At 44.2% G+C, this 20,143-nt stretch overlaps 1 protein-coding gene across 13 annotated transcripts in view; it reads left to right on the top strand.

The window, feature by feature from the left end:
• The window catches only part of LOC104015875 (methylenetetrahydrofolate dehydrogenase (NADP+ dependent) 2 like), a 73,891-nt gene that overhangs the window by 22,231 nt on the left and 31,517 nt on the right, over positions 1–20,143 (top strand). For 7 of the 13 annotated variants that reach the window (XR_015699687.1, XR_015699686.1, XR_015699685.1 and 4 more), the window contains exons 6-8: positions 195–287; positions 6,790–6,915; positions 19,701–19,814. Coding sequence is in view for 10 of the 13 variants with exons in the window: in XM_087736587.1 (XP_087592713.1) it covers positions 195–287; positions 6,790–6,915; positions 19,701–19,814 (333 nt within the window). In the remaining 3 variants the exon portion in view is untranslated. The remainder of the gene's footprint in view (positions 1–194; positions 288–6,789; positions 6,916–19,700; positions 19,815–20,143) is intronic. The other 6 variants (XM_087736579.1, XM_087736580.1, XM_087736581.1 and 3 more) reach the window with 3 other exon arrangements.

The following is a 20,143-nucleotide window of genomic DNA, read 5'->3' on the forward strand; positions in this document are numbered from 1 at the left end:
TGTTTTTTAATATGCGTGAACAGCAAGCGTTGTGAGCGTTCTGGCGATGCTGAAATAAATCATGCAACCCAAGGCAAATCTGATGATCACGGGTGGTGGTGTTAACGTACCAAAGGTAGTCATTCGCACCTGAAAGCGAATGGTTTACAGGCATTTTATATGTGACAATTAATTGATGATCTTTTACGTTTCAGGTGATGCTACGGTGACCATTGCTCACAGACACACACCAAAAGAGCAGCTCAAGATCCATACACAACTCGCTGACATTGTAATAGTAGCTGCAGGTAATACTAGTTGTTGTTAATACTCGAATCGCAATGTTTAAAACGTAAAAAGCAGCCTTTGGTGTCTGTGTTGGTGGCACTACGGGTTATTTCACATTTTACCAAATAACTGGGGCTTGTGCTTGCGGAGGGTGTTGCAGTAAGGAGGATGTCTTGTTTTAAGAAGGGCAAGTGATTTCGCTCTTTGTTCTTGCCCTTCACATTTGCAGACTCATAAACTGTTTCTCGTCACATGTGACACCTTTCCCTTAGGGAGACTTCAGAGTGAACTCAAGATTGGGAACCAGTCAGTGCATAGTTTATACAGGTATAATTATGTAAATTAAAACATTCTCTGTGCAGTGCAAAAATCATGAGTCATTTAAATTTTGACAGGAGGGTTTCTTTAAATCAGCTGGAGGCTGCATTCATTAAACAGTGGTATCATTCCCTTGCTGTTAGAATTAAGGGCAACCTTGCCAAATTAACTGCTAGTTTTGGTAACCTATGTTATTAATGGCTGAATTTCTAATTTTTCTTTTTCTTTTACAATTGCCATGTAAAGTGGAAGAGAATGGTAATTGCCTAGAGGAAGGGGTCCGAAAGATCAGCGTCTGTATTCTTAAAGCAATGTAGAGTGAAATACTTGCAGTTTGACGAATCTAGAAGAAAAAAGCAGAACTGTGCTTCTGAGCAAGCTCTGGTTTTTGTTTAAGGGGATTATAAATAGAAAAATAAATTAATGAAGAAACCCCCAAACCCAGACAATCCAACTCCGTAAGAACCGTGGTAAAAGTCTGTGCCCTCCTCGCAGCTCAGGATATCCTCCTTCTCTCGTACTGTTTGAGAGGAATACAGGAGGGTTGTGTCTTCCCTCTGTTCTCCTCCCTTCCTCCCTCTTCATCATCCTCAAGACCAAAGTTTTACTTACTTACTTATTTTCTAGGTGAAGACAGATAGGTACCTGTCTAAAGCTCATCACTTCCTATTGAAGTGAGATGTCCTTTGCTTCAGGGCGTAACTGCGTTCTCTTTTTTCAGGCCAGGTCAGGAACAAGAAACAGCTCAGTAGTCCCGCATGTGATTACTCAGCTGTGGGCCTGACGGGAATTCACGCACTGCGAATGAAGGATAATAATGTGTGTGCTAACTGGAAATAAACTAGTTTAACTTTGCGTCCAAATTCACTGCTTCCAATTTAATCGTCGCTTCTGACTTTCACGCTGAACATAGGTTGTCTTCGGTTATGCTTGTAGTTAAACGGTTCGGTAGCAATTCAGCCGTGTTTGTTCTTTGCGTTGTTTTCCTCGTGTCATTTTTAACAGGAGCACGATGCAACATCCATTACGCAACATGAGATAAACTTGGAGTGATGAAAAAAACCCAGGGCTAGATTGTGCAAACAGCATGCAGCCCTGCCCCAGCGGATGCTCTGGGGAAGACTACGCTTTAGAAAGGTGGAATCCCTCCGAGGTCGCTCTTGTTACTTGGGAACCGCGCACATCGTACCTTTCGTGCGCTCTCCGGAAATGCGTGACCTGTTCGGTGAGCGTTTCAAAAAAGGTAGCTTCTACCCTGCCAGGTAGAAACAGCTGCTGTTACAGGCCACTGTGCAAGGTGTGCAAATGGAAAACGGCTGTTGGTGTGTGCATATAAGTGTAAGATTGCTATTCTCATTCTCGTCTTCCCATGGAAGAGCCATGTGCGTTCTGGCTCCCAGTTTGGTGACTTGCTGCAGTGAGTCTGTTCGTTCTGACACGGTGCTCTATCTCCGAGGAGTTTTCTGTTGGCTTGCATTCGCGGCTTTCGTAACGCTTCGAATCACATGCTTCTGTTTTTACTCTTGAGTTTGAGAACACCCGTTTTCATATGGTGTCTCTCATTCGCCCCCAGCCTTGGCACCCCTGTTTTCCTGCTTAGTTTGATTGTAACTATCCATTAAGTTTACTACTTCCCTCTCGTTGCCTCCCAACTCCTTGCATCATAAGTTCTAACAATGCTGCTCTTGTCCGGCCTACCCCTCCCTAAAAGCTGTGTCTCTGCTTCCAGGTGGAGCTTCCTAAACTCTTCCAATACGATGCGACTTCTGCATTTCTAGCCAAAGCATAATAATTACTCCTAAGCACACCCAGCATTTCGTATCCCACCGTAGCTTTTCCGATCTTTGCCCGCTATCCCTGCCTATACAGACATCCCACGGAGTCTGTTCTTTTTGCTATTGGCCCAGGCGCGTAGTAGAAGAATAAGCGCAGCTTTACTTGTGGTGCTTACATAGCCACCACGGTATTTCCAGGGCAGTGAGGGAGGCAGGAGACAGTGTTTGACGAGTCAGCCTGCTGCTTCTCCTGTCTTGGCTTTCCAGTCTGCCTTGAGAGAGAAGGCTCGTCTGCCTGCGAGGTTTGCAGAGGGGGGCAATGGGGAGAAGGAATGGGGATGCCAAATACCAGATGAAATTCTTCTGGCACTACTTGTGCTGTCCCTTGGGACACGATCTGCGGTCCTCTTGTGTAGAAATTGCTGATTTGTCAGACCCTTTTATTCAGATAGTGGCTGGTTAGCTTCCCGGGAGTTGGCTGTTTCGTAGTCTTTGTACCTAAGCTGGAATTAGGTAGCGCTTTGTTTCTCTTTTGTTTAAACCGTGATTTACTGATGAGAGATTTTCCCCCAGTCTTCGGTCAGGGTATTTTAGGAATAGCTGCTCTAACACTTACCTCTTCCTACTTGGTATGTAAAGTAGGCTTAAGTAAATAGATCTGCTCATTTGGTTTAGGGGTTAGTTTATGTGTTGCTACTAAGTATTTGGCCTATTATCAAGCCATTTTACAAAGGGTGTAACTGTGCAGCTTCCGTTAATATGCTTCCATCCCTATCGCAGACAGATCACTTACCCCCATAAGGCTGAGGCATTATCCAGTTAGCAGCCAGCTTGCAACGGATGGTTGCGTAAGAGCACGATGAAGTAGACGCAGCCAGATGTTATCGAATGGCATAGGAAAGAATTTGAGGTCTTGGCTTGCTCAACATCAGAAGCAGAGTTTCAAGCTTGTGTCCTGTGGGGGAGTGAGAAATGGAGAGCCAAGAAGGTTCTTGTATTGCCTGTATCTAAATGAGTAATTGGCTGTGATCCAGCACTTTGTAAATGAAGCCCTTGTATACCAGCACTTGCCTCAATAAAACCCCGGTCAATACACACGGATTTGCTTTCTTTTCCTTTTTATTCTCATCTCTGCCTGAGAGAAAGCTGCTTTGGTGGTGAGAGGGGAGGTTACAGTCCCCCTTTGGAGATACTCTATTACTAGATGAACGTTCCTCACAGAACATGCAACTGGTGGAATTGCTCAAAAGCAAGGTGAATTGTAATTTCAAAGTTGGAATTTCCCATCGCTCCGAGTCGGAGGTTGCATGGTAGGAAAGAAATGTAGGAGGTCATTTGAAGTGAATACAGAGAAAAGATTGCCACTGTTGCAATTAAGGTATGATAGGCTAATGCAGGTGACTTGTAAGGACTTGATATTCTTGGCTCTCGGTCAGCACGCAGCGACTGTGGTCTCAGATAATGCTTTGCCTTAACATTCCAGGAGACGCTTCATTTGTTGTGACTGTCCGGGCATAAACTTTCCGATGTCTGGTTGCACACCGTGCTGCTGTTTGTCAAGCAGTGCGAGTACCTTTGTTTTAAGATAGCCTTTCCTGTAATTAAAATTGCTCTCTGCAAAGAGGGATCCTTCTGAACTCCTGGTCTTGAAAGGGAGGTTTTTTTTCTGTGTGAGTCGAGCTGTTGGCATGCCATAGAAGTCTTAGCTCTAGCTTCAGCACATGGGGGAAGCTACATGACATTGATCTCCTCAAAATGAAAGTGTGGTGCTACCCGCAGTTTGAAATCCCATGCGGCGGTGATCTGTACAAGGTGGAAGACGTGGGCTGTCCAGGACTACTGCTGTAGAAAATGATGTTTTGCCACCCCTTTTGGTAGGACCCAGGTCAGAAGGTGCGTGCAATTCAGTTGTCGCATTGGTACTTAAGTTGTTTGAACACCTAAATAACTGTCTTGGTGTCTCTTGCTGCGTATATAGATAGCTCAGCTGTGCTGACTGGAAACATATAGCCCTTGGCTCAGCTCTTTATCTGGAATTCGAAGTGACTTTTTAGGTTTCCTGGGTCCTGACTGTTGAACGTCTTTGTGATGGATATCGAGATGCTTTACGTTTAGATGTGCTGAAGGAATATGGTGCCTATCGAAGAGATGAGGTGGCGTGTTGCAGCGCTCTGTTTTAGCTGGAGTTTCTTAATGGCAAAAAAACTGTACCCAGGACGCTATGCAGATGCAGCCCACTGAGAGATAATGATGGTGTGTAGTGCTGAGGCCAGGCCCTCTTTGGTCGAGTGGGAGGTCACCCAGTTTGCTGTCAATAGCAGGACATGGTGTTTTGTAGAAGCTCCCCTGTGAAAGGTCAGTGTCACGCACTGGGGTTACCAGTAGCACGGTTAAAATTGCTCGTTAGTCGAGTGTGTTTCTTGAACCAAAACTAATCCCGCTGTGCAGCTTTTGGTTTGGTTTTTTCTGTTCTCTTTTCTGTAGTAGTAGTAGAAACTAATGTAGAAAAGCCTCAGCTGTCCCAGATTCAGTCTCAGGCTGCCATCCTCCACCCTTGAACAAATTTTGGTGAACGTGTTCGTCGAGCGTCGGGGGCTTCGTTGTCTAAGGAGTACAACAGACAGAGCAGCGTTTTCTGCGCGTCGGCAACATTTGAACGTAGGCGGTCTTTCCGGTTCCCTTTTGCTATGTCTGTGTGGAAATGGTAGAAAAGCAGGGTGAGAACGGTCTTTAGAAAGTCCATCTAGTCCATACGAGTGCACCAAAAGTGATGTTTTGTACATACTAGTTCAGTCTGCTTTTTCAGATCTCCAGCGATAGAGACATTCTTGTTCTCTCCTCAGACTACTTGCCGCAGTGTTCCTCTGTTCTTGCGGTTAAAAAGTTCTGGGCAGCGCAGCAAAGGAAACAAACTTAGGTCTCTTGTTAGGTGTCACATAGGTCATGGATATGGGCAGAAAAGCGTATTTCCTCTTGTGCCAAAAGTTTTTAATATCTTTGAGGGCTGTCATGAGGTGTAAAAGGTTAATTCTTTGCAACGTTTCTTCATAATCCTCATTGTTCTTGGTGTTTTATAGAGATGTGAACAGACAGATCGGAGAAGTTAAGCACCCGCAGGGAGAACATGGTATCCCAGCTGATGTCATCTGTTGAAGAGATTAGGGTTTCTGTGCGTGTCTAGAAGTAGCATGATTGTGTCTGTCTGTGTTCAGTTGATCTAATCCCAAATTCTTTTTATGAGAAATCACTCCTTAACCAGTTGTTTGCTGTCTTGCTTTTGTGAGGGGTAATGATCTGTATGTAAATGTGGTGTCTTTCCTTCGTCCCTGTGGAATGTCAAATGGGTTTTGATGCTTCGCTCTTTTTTTTCAGTGGCACTTGAAATCTAAGCTCATCTGTTTGAAGTTCTTTCCAGCTTTGTGTCATCTGCCCCTTGTGCCACTACTATATAAGTGTTCTCCACCATGACGCTAGTGACGTTATAAATAGACACCTGGCCCTTCCGCTGCTCCCTCTGCACATGCTTTCGTTTTCGTGAAGTGCCATTGGAGCCCCTTCCCTGGGCACAATTAACTAACTTGGTTTTCCATCCAGTACGTTTTTCTTGCTCGCTTATGAAGAGATCACGTGGAGCAAGTTTTACTTGAAAGGCAGTTGCTTCCTTCCAAAAGATTGAACTGATGCTGTTTGTTATGGGTAAATCTGAGCTGGCTGTTTTATGTTTTCCTTGTTGTCTATCTGTTGCTTATAAATGACAGGAATCAAAAATAAGTTGTTAGGATAGATCAGACTTTCTCACCAAGTGAGCATTTGTTGTTGTGGCAGTGGTATTTCATGTAGTTCGTGTTCGTGATTTAAGTAACTGCTTGAGATACTGTGCAGCGAACAAGTAAAGTATACGAGAAGTCGGACAAGTCAAGAGGAACACAAATCCGATACAAATATGAAAAAAAGCCAAGAGTAAAGAAAATGTGGTGGAGGTAACAACATACGTGGCTTGCTTCAGCAGTTGACAGCGCTTCTGGATCAGCAGACCTCTGACGATACTAACGGTTTCTTGTGGCTCGCAGAGCATCTTCATCGTTCAGCCTTTCTTTGGGAAGGCTATGGAAGGCACCTAGTGCCACAAACCAGCGACTACTTCCTTCGTGGAGATCACGTTGACTATGTTTGTGACTGCAGGTTTGGCTGAAAACGTTTAGTCAAAATGAACAAATACGACCTTTTCTTCTCATAATAATAAACTGTGAGAAACTGAGGAATAATGGCGTTGTGCGTGTGTGATGTATCAAGAAAAATTAAAGTGAAACAATAATCTTTTTTTTCTTTGTACATACAGACATGTGCTTGCACACCCCTTGATATAATTTGAAATTGATGTCCTAAGCCTACCTGGCCGTGTTAATCAAATATATTTTGATGATTCCAGGTATCCCAAAGTTGATTACAACTGATATGGTCAAAGAAGGTGCAGCTGTGATTGATGTAGGCATCAACCATATCCACGATCCTCTTACGGGAAAGATCAAATTAGTTGGGGATGTGGACTTTGAAGGTCAGTGAAACACTCTTTGTACGGACCTGTTGGATAAATATATTGAAGGTTGTGGGATTCATTTGTGATAAATACTTGGAATAGCCAGTGTCTCAAATGAGATGACACTTGCAGGGATTTTTTTCTCATTTAATTGCTTAAATAGGAAAACAAACTATACATTCGTATATCTGCTCCTAAGAACTGGTATGTTATTTAAGAGAGGAAGTGTTGCTTTTAATTACGCATACCAGCAACCTTTAAGAGATGCAGATGAGCTCTTAGGGCCGTGTGGTAGCACAAGATGCTTGTCTCTGGGTTTCTTTAATCCTATGCGAGTCTGTGAAGCGTTTCAAGGGTAAGCAATAAAAACAGTTTCTGCTCTTTCACAAGTAGAGGGTCTCCTGCTGTTCATAGCAAATATTATTATATACCACAGCTTCTCGAGCTTCCTTTTACGCTGTCGCTCTATGCTTGTGTGTGAAAACGTTAATTTCTGCTTTAGAAAGATTCTTCATGTGAAGGTTTAATGTGGGTTCGTCTTGAGCTGTTGACAATCAGGGGCCAGGCAAGCCCAACAGATAAAAATTGGGGTTACATATTGATCTTTTTATGTTTAATGTGTTGCAGAGCAAGTTCACAGTGTAACTTGATTAAATATCTCTGCTCTGGAGGAGCTCCAGACTGGAATAGCAGGATTGTTGCAGTTGAAAATTAAAGCTTATTGGCAGAGTTGAGTGTGGGAAGCTTAGACAGCATTTACCCACATTATTAATGGTTCTCAACAGTTCCTTATTTTGATAAGTATGAAAATCACCCACAGGTTTTTTTTCACAGTTATTAACATCTTGGCTGGCATCATGTCTTAAAGCTTAATTACATTCAAAATGTTTCTCGCCAGCTGTATGTATTTGTAATTACATCGCTCCCTTAGTTCCTGCTTCTTTCACTCATCATACATGATACTTGTCTGTTAAAGTCAATGAAATTACCCGCACGAGTGTAGATGAGCGATTGTCTCGGCGTGCGTTTGGAAATGTATAACTGTAAGCGTACAATCGAGCTCCAGTAGGAAAATACTTCCAGAGTGCGACTGGAAATATTTTTTGTGTCGCTATCCTGCTTGTACTATCCCAAGTTAAAGGTTATATGTTCCGTTTTCAGAATGGAACTGAAATACAGAGAATTTTTAGGATTTTTTTGTTTGCTTGAGCAGGTACGGGAGGGAAAAAAAGCTATGACTTAGAGAAACATGAAAATGTATCCTTTTCGTTTGTTTTATTTAAACGCGAGACGGTCTGAATGTAATATATAGGTGTAGATTCAATGGCAAGGCCGTGATTCAGAGTTTCAGCAACGCACTGTATATGTCTCGTCATGTCTGCTGTGGGTTGTTCTCAGGATTTTACCTGGGGGGAGGGAAGATCCAAAAAAGAGGGAGGAACTTCAACTTGGATTATGCCACTACAGTTGCAAGTAGCATTTCACTGTGCATTGCCAAAGGGAAATTGTTGTTGGTTCATTGGTATCGGTGAAAGTTTCACTAAATCTCTAACAACAAAAACCCCCATCCCAGTGTATACAGTTCTAAACACTAAAAAGTAAATCACCCTTGCCAAGTATTTGATTTGTCAGTTAGGAAATGGAACATGCTAGTGTGTTCATGTGGTAAATCATTTTATCCTTTTCCTCTATTTGATCACTTGACTGAATTTATATTTAAGCCTAAGTGAAAATGATTTTTTTAGGTTAAGGCCAGGTACATAAATGGCTGGCATGACATAAAGCACCTGTTTAATGTCATGTAGCTCACCAATGTCTGTCTGCTCATCAACCACTTGAAGTAAAAAAATGTGGCCGTGGGGAGAGCAGAGATTGAACTGGACCATCGGAGGTTAAATTTGATTTATAAGAAATAGACTGGCTTCACCAGGTCATCTGACTGAACATCTCCCGTAGTGGAAATGAAGTTTATTACATGGGTGAAAACTGTTTTGATGCAGTTGTCGTATCGTAGCAATACTTGGATGCCATCCTCTAATCCTTAGAGGGTAGGCTAGACACTCAAGTTGATTTTTTTACCTCTTCAACAATGAAAGGATGCCAGTTCAATTTTTTTTTCTGTGTTGTTCATTATGAAATTCTCCCTAAGAAATGCCTGGAGGAAAAAATTCCTGCCACAGGGCGAGAGAATTTGATAGCTGCTCAAAGAATGACTTTGGAAGTTTGGACATCTGTCCTAAAGTCTGGATTTGTTTGAGTCGTGTCTGCTTCTGCTGTAGGCAGCAGAGTTGCATGCAGGCACCCGCAGCCAGAGACTTTGGCCTTGAGGGCGCTTCCCGCAGCGGGCTGACGACCGGCCGCTGGCATACGCTGGCGTACGTGTGTACGCGCTCTCAAGCCAACGAACAGACTTTGCCTGTCCTTTTAAACTCCAGTAGATGAGGAGGAGCAGCAAGATGGTTTAGTTTACTTAAATTTAACAATATCAGACTTGTGTGTAGCGCTCTTAAAGCTGCTATAATGGCTGGCTTGGTAATGATGCCATCGGGGTACCTCTGTGCTTGTCAGGCTTAACTGTTTATTTTGGGCAAAAATCCCAGGCTGTTTCCTGGAATGTCTTCAAACAGAATTTGTGATTTTCCCCATCGCCATATACCCTCTTCATTTTGACTCTCCAAAATGTGTCCACGTCAAAAAAGGGACTTTATTTTCTTTGTTCAGAATAGTTTACTGTGCAGTTCCAAGGTGTTTAAAAGAGCAAAACAGGAAAATACTGTGCACGTGGAGGTCGACTGCGAAGCGCTGAGGTACCTAGCCTGATGTTACTAGGATATCTTAAACTGCGTGTGCGTCTCTGTGTGTATATAACCAGCACAGCCCTTGGAACGTACCCCTGTTCGTGTTACAAATTTGCCGAAATGCAGGGTCCAGGGAGGGGGTGTTTTGTAGCTTCTGGGAGCCACCGGCGGGAGGGTGAAGGGACAGGGAGGAGGAGAAGCGGCGGCATCCTTAGCTGATAGCCAGTGCCGTTTTAGTTATTTCTGGGCAGCGAGTTTTAGTCCCGGAAGGGGAGACGTGTTTTCTATGAGCAGGGGAGCGCATGTGTGGGTGTACTTGGTCCTGTATTATAGGGCTTTTGTTGCCGCAGCACTAATGGGAAGCGGGGAGGAGGGCTACAAGGCCCAGGAACACGGAATAAAGCAACAACTTACACAGAGCATTTAACTGGAATGGCTTTTTTGGGTGGAGCACCGTTTCCAGGAGTGACTGGTAGAGCAGGGTAGTAATCTTTGGAACTGGCACTGGAAATGCCGATGAAACCAAAGCGTACAGAACTGGAGTGGGATTTGCTTTAAATGCTACCTATGTTTGTTTGTGATTCTTCCCGTATGTTTGACAAGCAGATGGTCGTGCCGTTTTTTGAGTCTTTATCGGATGCCTATATAGAAAAGAAATCCGTTATTTAAGACCTTTGTAAGTGATGGAGTTGTGATATCAGTGGAGGGGTTTATAAAGGAGAACTGTTCTCCCGACTCGTCTGTTTTGCACGGCTTGGGTAACGTCGAAGAGATTCTGGAAAACCGGTGCCACCAGGAGCAGGGAGGGATTCCCAGTCCTGAATGACAGAAAAGGGTGCCTGGAGAAATGATGGGTATGGTGAAGGGTGATGGGCCTATATCGTGAATTTCCTTTGAATGAGGGATAGTTGTACGTACGGAATGTAGGCAAATCAGGAAAATGGTGTGTCGAATGCTATTAAGGTGGAGAACGAACCCGGGTGACGTACTGCTTCTGGATAGACAAAGTGTACCAAAAAGAAATAATCGGTTGAAAGAAAACCAGGGAAGTGTGTCCTGTCCTCATCAGCTACAGGACTAAGGACTACAAAGTAATCGGGCAAGTTGACAAGTTTCTTGAAACGTGTTCATGTAGTTTAAGAGATGTACCACAGTAATCTCCTAATCCAGTTTCTTAATGGAAATGGTGGTCCTGCAGTTACGTCTTAGGTACGGGTTGTGGGGAGCCCAGGCTTTGAGACCGCGGTCGCTTCCGACGGTTGTTTGCTGCCGCTTTGCGTTCGTTGCGTTACCTTCCAGGCTGTAGGCTTCTCATGAGATTATTGAATCCTTTCCAAATTACCGCTCTCTGCGGCTCTTGCAAACAGTGGTCGTGAACATGGAACGTGGATGTTGGAGCTGCTCTTGCTAGTTAATTTCTCAGTTGATTTTGAAGACCTCGCGTTCATTTTGCAATTAATCAAAGCGCAGTCTGTGTCATCTTGTCACCGTATTGCGGCTCTGCAAAAATCGGAGGAAGCATTGCCTGTTGTTATGCTCCGTTAGCGCAAGAAATAAATAAGAATGGTAGCATTAGGCTGTGAGTGCCAAGAGGGCAGGCTGGCTGATGGCTAACTGGTGGCAGTAAGCTGCCGGATGGCCAAGTCCAGGTGGTCCTCTGCAGAAGAAGAGGTCGTGCAGGGGTTGAAGGCAGTCATCTTTGAGATCTTGTGTTTCTGCTGCCACTGCTTATTATCCCAAGGCTACAGCGATACCCCATCCACCTGTTGGTGCTCACGAGCTGAAGGAGAAGCTGTTGTGCATAATTTCACGCTGGATTTTTCTGTCCGAGGTGCCTCTGTTGCTTGGCTTTCGGAGGTACCGGAGGAGGAAAGGTGCGTGCGCTGCTAGAATAACAGCACTGGGCCCTAATTCCTTGGTGTTCTTTCATATTGCTGTTAAAATAGCTGCAGTAAGAGAAACAGGGATAACAGTTGAGTAAGCAAGAAGGAGGAACCTAGGAGAAAGGGGGTAGATGCTCGCTTGTCGGTATCCCACAGTGCGTAGTGAGAAGGATCCCGGAACGTGTAGAGCAGATGATGGGATATCTACTGTGATTGCCGAGCACGTGATTCGCTCTTGGGCAGCGCTGCAGGGACGGAGTGATCCAGAGTAGCTTTACAGGGACTAATAAAGCTTGGTGGAAACAGTGCTTAGGCAGGAATTACTCTGCATCGCTTAATGCAGATGCACAAGACCCAGAAGTGCCTTCAGGTTGAGACTTGCCCTTGGTTTGTGTGATTAACCCTATTAGGTGTCTGATGTCCTTAGCTTTAAAGGAACCTAGGAATGAAGGGCTGTTTCCAAAGCAGTGGATCCTGTTTTTCAAGGAAACAATCTACATTTCATTTCTTCTGAAGAATCAAAGGAAGGTTTTAAGGTTCTACAGAAGCTGCAAAATAGCAGCTCCTCCCCCATAGGCACCTAATTTGCATGCCAACATTTTCCAGATTGGCAGAGAAATGCCTGGGCGAACAGCGCGCACCTCGAGAAAGCCGAGTTAAAGCTAGGGACGTAGTTATACTACTGCTGAGAAGCAGAAACAAGGCCTTCTGAAGGAACCGACAGTGCAGCACCTAACTTGCCGACGTGAGATCGGACACGCTGAAGTGCTGTTTTGGAACTGTCCTTTGGCCTACTGCGCTTCTTGAGGAAAGGAAAAGCTTTTTACGTTTTTGAGGGCCAGGTTATTTTTCCCCCTTCGGTCGCTGGCATTCGTCTTGGTAAATTGCGTGTACCGTATCTGTATTTACTCTTACAGATGGAAACTTATCAGATGGTAGTTTTCCCCACCATAGACACCTGTTGTGCCTTTAAAAATCTGGATCGGCTTTTGTGAATGAGCTACCCGGGTGGTTTTATGCTAACTGATACAAAATATGTCTTCTGCCACACTGACCCACAGGGATTTCCATAATGATAGAGTATGGGTAGAGAAATTCCTCGGCACCGTGTGAAAACAGCGTGCTGTGTGTTTACTGCGGAGTATGCTTGCTAACACTGGAGGCAATGTCTGTCGTACATGATGTTTGTTAGAAGGCTTTCTTTAGGTAAGGCATGGTCCGGTTGTGGATCGTGCCTCTTCGTAAGTAAGACAGGAGCGGTTTGAATAATAGCACACCAAGAGGTATGTAACGTTGTCATGGAAACAAACTTATTTCCATTTAAGATGCCTAAAATATTTTCGATGTTAATTACTATGTCTACTTCAGATGTGGGTACGTTTCAATAATTAAGAGATTCGTTTGGGAATTCGTAGTAACTATATTAACCGTAAACACCAATCTCAAATGGCAGGGAGTTGAAAATAGTGTAACTATTAAAAAGACAAATTATTTGCGTTTGAGACTATTAAGAATAACGGTCATGTGAGGTGTTAATTCATTTGTTACAATTTACATGTAGAAAAGCCCGCATTGCAATTTGTTTACCTTTTCAGCTATTTTAACAGGATATCTGGTGGTACCAGTCAACTGAGTAATTAAACCCTCCCAGTTGTAATGACTATCTGTCCTCATCGAGGGTTCATCTTCTGTTCTTCAGTTCAGCGAGATACTCGCCGTTAACTTCTGCGAATGCTTTGGTTAGGTGCCTGCCTTGGGGAGTTCAGACAGTGGTTCTTTTTATTTCATTTACCCCGCCCTTAAAAATCTAGTAAATATTCTGTCCGAAAGAAACAATATCCAGCTCTTCAAATTCTCGTGGTATTTCTTTTCGTGAGACCTTGTTATTCTCAACAGTAAAGCACCACGTGCATTCAAGATGAATACACTGAAAGGAGAAGCAAGTTATCTTGTTGGTTCTGAAATCAAGGTGCCTAGTTCTCCATCCATCGATCCCTTCTCATAGCCGGGTGTAGGTTCTGCCCTGTAGTGACTTCAGTGGAAACGTATGTGCTTGTGTCAGTTCTGCCTGCTCACTTTTGTCCTGTGTCTGTCTGTATGCCTTTTTAAAAGCAATGCTTTTGAAAGCGGGGTGTGAATTTAGAGTAAATTATTTGGAAGTAAGCAAAAAAAGCCCAAACTAACAAGCAAAAAACGTCTCATGGTGGCGCTTGAGAAGAAAACCTCTGTAGTAACCAGGTTAGTAATATGCCATTTGGACTAAACATTATTAGCAAATAACTGCTCATTACAGTTTGTTAGGCGATGCATTCCCAGCCAGTTGCATCTAATTCTTTGGCAAGTAACCTGCGGTTCCAGTTGATTGCGTTTTGCACAGTAGATAAGAATACCAAGTCAGGATTTATTGCTACGTTATATTAATTCCTCCTGCAAAGAGGTTAACTTGACAGGTGTTAACTTACATGCTTAAAAACATTAATCCTTACGTATTTACCTCTTAACGCGAGCATTCAAGCTGTATACTAACTTTGGATCGTCTGACGTGGTTTGTGGTTGGAGCTCGTTCAGCTGTAAGAGTTTGCTTTCTGTTTGAGACTTGGGGAAGATCCGCGCCTCCGGATCCTAGTTCCATATAGGCACCCTAGTAACACTGGTTACAAAAAAAAAAAAAGTCTTCTCTGGAGGAGCTGAGTGTTTACGGCTGAAGTTGCAACGGGAATTTTGCCACTAGAATCTGTTTTTGCTTGAAGACAACTCGGTTTTTCATTCTTTGTCCATATTGTGAAGCAGAAAAACAAATCAACCGGGAAACCGTGCTTTTTGCTTCTGCGGTTTTAAGTTCCCTTTTGTGATCGTAGAATGTCTCTATTAGAAAGCGCAAGCCAGAGTGGGGGAAAGAGGCTGAATAGGTGGCTTAACTGCTGTCCGTGCTCCGCTGGCGATTCTGATAGAGCAGACTGCTGCTATGCATGCCGCTCCTCAGGAACGCCCCCAGTTTGGGGGGTCATCTCTTGACCTACAGAACGAGACCCCCAGCTTCCATAGCGCTCCTAGGTATTGAAGGGGCAGTGTCAGAGCTGGCAGATGGGGGTGATGCAAGCCCACGCTGCCCTCCTGGGGTCGTCCTGCCCTCGTGTCACCAGATGTTCCTGGGCTAGCTGCTCAGCCAGGTCAAACAGTTCAAAACTGCCTCTTGCCAGAAAGATTTGTTGGCTTAACTTTCCCTCTGCCTGACCACAGGCTGCGTGCGTATGCGTTGCTCCCATGAGGAAAGGGCAGCTTGCTGCAGGTAGATCAGCTCAAACAGGTTGTGAAACCGTGCCCCAGAACTAGCCCCTGGGTAATAATATTCAGGTGAAGAAAACTACCTTGCAGCCCCGGTCCTGACTGTATTCTGTCCCTACCATGGCTGTAGTAAGACTTCTGCCTTAACTTTTCCCGTGTTCTCCAGTACTTGCCAAGTCGCAGTCCTTTACGCTCCTCCAGGCGTATGTGGGCAATTGAAGGGAAAAAACAAAAAAAAAAAAAGTTTTTTGAAACATTCTTAGTCAATACCTTTTTCTCTTTTCTCTTAGAAGTGAAGAAGAAGGCTGGCTTTATCACTCCAGTGCCAGGAGGGGTAGGACCTATGACTGTTGCAATGCTTCTGAAGAACACGCTCGTAGTTGCTAAAAAGCTCATTTACTAGAGCACGCAGGCTGCCTTGGAAGAAGAATCCAAGTTGTTCTATTTATTGATACACAAAACATGTATTTTTTGCTACAAAGATATTTATTTCTACATGGTATTTATTTTTTCATGCCAGGTACGCCAAACCTGAAGGTTTACAAAAGGTCAAAATACTTCGTTTTACCTCCGACTGACTGATTGTGAGCAAAAATGAATTGGAGTATGCAGCCTATACACATGCGTTGGCAGCGGTCGATTACGTGTGTGGAAATGAAGAAGGAAGCAAGAATTACAAATATACCTGTGTGTCTGGGGATGGGGTGCAGCTACCTGTATCTTATAAACACTTGGGACCCTCGGTTTTGATCAAACAGTATAAAAACTAAGTTTCAGCATGCTACATGTCTTCTAAAAATACGGTTTGGGTTCTGAGATCATGAAGCGCTCTGGGTGTAGTTCCAAGTCTTGAAATACGTTTTTTTGTGTGTGTTTGCTCGTTTGTTTTAAAACACTGAGAGATAGCAGCAGCAATCTTGAATCTGAAAGGAGTGAAAGACTGAAATTTTTGTTGCAGCTGCCAGGCAGTAATGTTGACATAAATGCTCAGTACCTGTTTTAAAGTAGTCAAGTAAACTTGAATGCTGGTCAAATTCTGACCTTAAATGTATGCAAGAGGTATGTGTGAGTAAGAAGCTAGAATTGAGGCCAGAACATTTTTCTTCCCATGTCCGGATTTGACAAAACGTTTTGGTGCATAATACCGTCATGCCACAAAAAAAACCTGAAGAGATGGCTCTCCTCGATTGGACTTGAATTAGGTAGAATGTAGTAACAGCTACTATGCAAGTACATTATGTTTAATTGGGGGGGGGGGGGGCGCGGAGAGAGAAGCAAAAGTTTATCCCTGATGAAAAATTTGTGTTGGAATTATAAGCCATTTAATTTTTTTTTCTTATTTTCTGAAACTGCACGAAGGGGATTTTTTTTTAGTCCATGATGTAAGGCTCAGCCCTGCGAATTCTTGGCTACGATGTTTTGCTGCTTAGAGAGGACTACGTGGGGTAATAAGATGAGTATGTTTCTATTCCCAAAAGTTGTACTTCCAAGATGGATGTAGAATCGTTTCATGCATTGTAGAAGTTGGAGCGGAGTTACTGCTAAGGTGCCAGTTGAGCTGAGTGTGTGCACTATTGACGTGAAGAGCCTACCCCAGTTCCCACTGAAGTCAGTGGGAGCCAGTTTGGACTTATCTCTCCATGTTTTTATCTCAGTTGGGATAACTTTGATTTAGTCTTATCTAGAGCCTTGGGTGTTTGCCAGTAGACTATAGATAACTTGGGAGGGGTAGGAAAAAAAAAATGTGGCTAAATACTACTACCGTTAAACAAAAGAAATGCGCTTACTGTAATAAAAGAAACAAGATGGAGCATCGCTTCTGTGCTGATGGTTTTTGTGATGGACCAAAACTCTGAGAGTTTTGTTTAATGCGGTGTTCACCAAAGAGGTTGACAGAATCATTAAGAAAAATAGAGTGCCAATAGTGCAGACGCTTGCTTTTCTGTTGGAATGTAAGCGGTAGTAGAAGTGTTAGGAGGATCGAGGTGCCTGTGGAGATACACTTTAGACTGTTCAACCCATCGTTGACCAAGATGGAATCGAGTTTGTTCATTGTTACGTGAGTCTTGGTGAAAAATGTTAATAAAGTTTTGGGGGTGGTTGTGTTTTTTCTTTGATCGGTGTGTTAAGAGTGGAGCGAACGGAGGTTTTTTGCATGTTCAGTCGTTACTTTTTTTTCATCTTTTTACATTGCTGCTGTAGACTCATGTTTGTTTTCTTTGATTTAACTATGATAATCTCTGCGGTTTTTTTGGAAGAAAAACAATTCATGGTGTTGCGTTGATGTCACTTGACTGAGTCTGCCTCTTTCCTGTCCTACAAGCAGTTTATTGTGCATCTGAAGCTTTTTCTCTTTTCACCTATGGTGGATGGGTGGGCATTACGCAAAAGACGGTGAGACGGAGGTTTCGGTCAACGGCATGCTGTTTTCAGAGCTGCCGGACGCATCTGTGAGAGTACTCTCCGCTGGGAGAACAATCGAGATGGAGCATCCAGAGGGAAGGGCCTATTAACCAACCCCAAAAGCAGGCTCGTGTGCCAGACCCGGTCAAGTCCGGTCCAAGCATGAACGCCCTGTGGCGGACAGAGGCACGGCTTTATCCGCCGAAGCCTTCTCACAGGCCTACCGCGCCCAGCTGTATTGCCTAATGACGAAGCTACCTCTCGGATTGAAGCTGGATTAAGCTTCCATTGTGTAGATGCGTGTTGAAAGCAAGGCTCGTGAGACTTAGCTCTCCTTGGGACGGATAGCAGAGGTATCCAGGGAGGCATAAACACTCCCGTCGATCCAGGGAGCGCGCAAGCTGCACTCGATCGGTGTGCAGGCATGCAGCCGTGCAGGATAGCGAAGGAAGGGAAAAGCCTCCTGGAATGCATTCCGTGAGCAGGAGAAAGCGTAATTAAAATGTGCATAACTAGCTTCTGTTTTTCCCTTAACCTGTGAAGTGGTTAGATTGAATCCTACAGGTGCCTGAGGAGAGTGCAGCATAGAGGGAGAACTTGAGGTGACCGGAGTTGTTAGAGCATTTATCAGAGGACTTTGGGGTTTAAAATGTAAAAGTTCTGAAATGTTATGTTGCTTGGAGCTCACAGCTGAGAAAGTGGAAGTTGTTGCTGGGGTGAAGCGTGTAGCTCTCCTTCGGTGAGAGTCGGGTTGTTGGTGTGTGTGTACGTTATTGAACCGGCCCTTTCCGATGAGGGCTTCGACTATGTTTGGCTACGTCAGTACCCTTCAGAGAGACCAGTCCTGCTTGTTGCGAGCTGCCTGTGACCAAGGAAGTTGGACAGCATTTGGGGCTGTGGAGAGGGGTTTGGTGTAGGAAAGGTGTATGACGGGTATGTCTGTGAGACCTACAAACACTGTATGTAAGAAGGGTGATTGTTCTTGTGACGCATACCCGCTTCCGTGAAAAGGCGGAGATGGGCTTATGTGGCAGCGTAGTGGCAGGAGAAACGAAGGGGTCGCCTGCTATAGGTGGCGACAGGTTAACTCGCTCTTTCAGTCTGTGTTTTCAGGCGCCGGTGCTTTGCCAGCTTTCAACTTCTGCCCTGTACACCCGTGCGTAGCGCCAGCCAGCAGTCCCAGCTCTCGCGCGGGGCTGGTGGCCTGCCTCGCTTTGGAGCGTTGTGCACGTGGAGAGGCTGAAGGAGATGCGATTAGCGTGACCTTCGGGCTCTCCAGAGCCTGCGATCAAAGGCTTTTTGCTGGCAGTCGCTGATTGAGAGCATCGTCCATTATCTTTGTGTCTGATCACCTCCTAGTCTTGGCACTAGCTGATTTCACGGTGCCCCTTCTGGATAGCAGGCAACTGAGGTAGAGGGAGGACCAAGGAAGGAACGCCAGCAAAGCAGGGGCTGATCCCTGGACTGCAGAGCAGCATCCCGAATCCTGACTGTCCTCCTGGAAGTAGCGCGAGACCTACATGGCTATGGGAAAGAAAGATCACGTTTTTCACAATATGTCACTTTTCGTTTTGCTCACCTCTGTTCTTCTGTATTTCGTTGATTTGCTCTGGCAGATAGCAAGTCTCTCTTTAAAACTGTGTCTTTCCATGCACAATTATGCCCACAGGTAATAGGAAACCGGGGTTTCAAAAGAAAACCTGATCCCATTGCTAGATAATAGCAGTTTCCTAAATAAATGTGTGGTTGCCCTGGGGGTTGAGGTTGTTGCCAGATGCACTTTTTTTTGATTGGTGAGAACAGCAGATGACGCTTCGTGGCATATAAGTGCAAGAGAAAACACGGGAGCACAGATAAGCAGAGCAAGCGAGCCACCTGGGAAGAAGAGTTGAGACGGCGTTAAAGCAGCTGCTTGCCATGGCATTCGGAATGCTAATCTATATTTTGCTGAAAGGTAGGTTTGGAGGAGGCTTTTCCATGTCGTAGACGCAAGGCTTTGTTAACAGTAGTTCGTTTTTTCCGAAATAAACGGTAGGGGTGGGAAGCATGCAAAGACATTGTGAAGTAGAACGACTTTAAGCATTTTAAACCCGGGTGAAATTTTAACTATTTGGGTATAATTTAAACTCTTTGAAAAGAAGCTGCTTAGGCGGGTAAATAGGTGTGACATGGTGGTATATTACAGGTACGTGTGTTGTAAATTGCGTAAGGTAACAGACTGGAGAACAGAAGGGATGTGTGTTTGGGAAATTTGTGCACAATAGCTTGTTTCCCCGCAACAGTAATTATGCTGTGGCAAAAGGAAGTTTGAGGCAAGAATGTTTTCAATGAATTGTTGTTCTATTGCTGCATGCTATCAGAATTGTGTTAAGTGGGTGCATGTTTTCTGGATGAAATGAACCTTGAATAGATATTCTGAGTTTTTCTGTTACAGTAAGCATCTATTTGCATTACACAGCAATGGGGGCGCTGAGTGAAGAGTCAGCTATTACTGTTTCATCCCTCAGCACAGACTTATGGAGTAATTGGACAAAAAACAGCGCTGAAGGTATTTCTTTTTTGTTCTATTTGTCTCTATTCATCTGTCACTAAAAAAAAAAAAAGTAAAAACCCACAAAACCCAAACCGAAACAAACCCAAAACAAAAAACCTCAACAAAATCTGTTATGACGATGATAGCTGCTATAATGCTCCTGTCACTTGGACACTGTTGAGGTTTTTTGTGTGTTTTATTTGCAAGGTGAGCTGCTCTCTTGATGGAGCCTTAAAAACCTCTCTGAAGTAATAGCTGCCACTCAGCTGGGGTAGGCTCAGAGTTGACCAGCTAAAGGGTTGTTTATCCAAAGTCAGTTATAATTTGACAAGGATATTTTAAGG

Source organism: Nipponia nippon, unplaced genomic scaffold (assembly GCF_047370975.1).
Source record: "Nipponia nippon isolate SJK-2023a ecotype South Korea unplaced genomic scaffold, ASM4737097v1 scaffold_6, whole genome shotgun sequence".
NCBI classification, from domain to species: Eukaryota; Metazoa; Chordata; class Aves; order Pelecaniformes; family Threskiornithidae; genus Nipponia; species Nipponia nippon.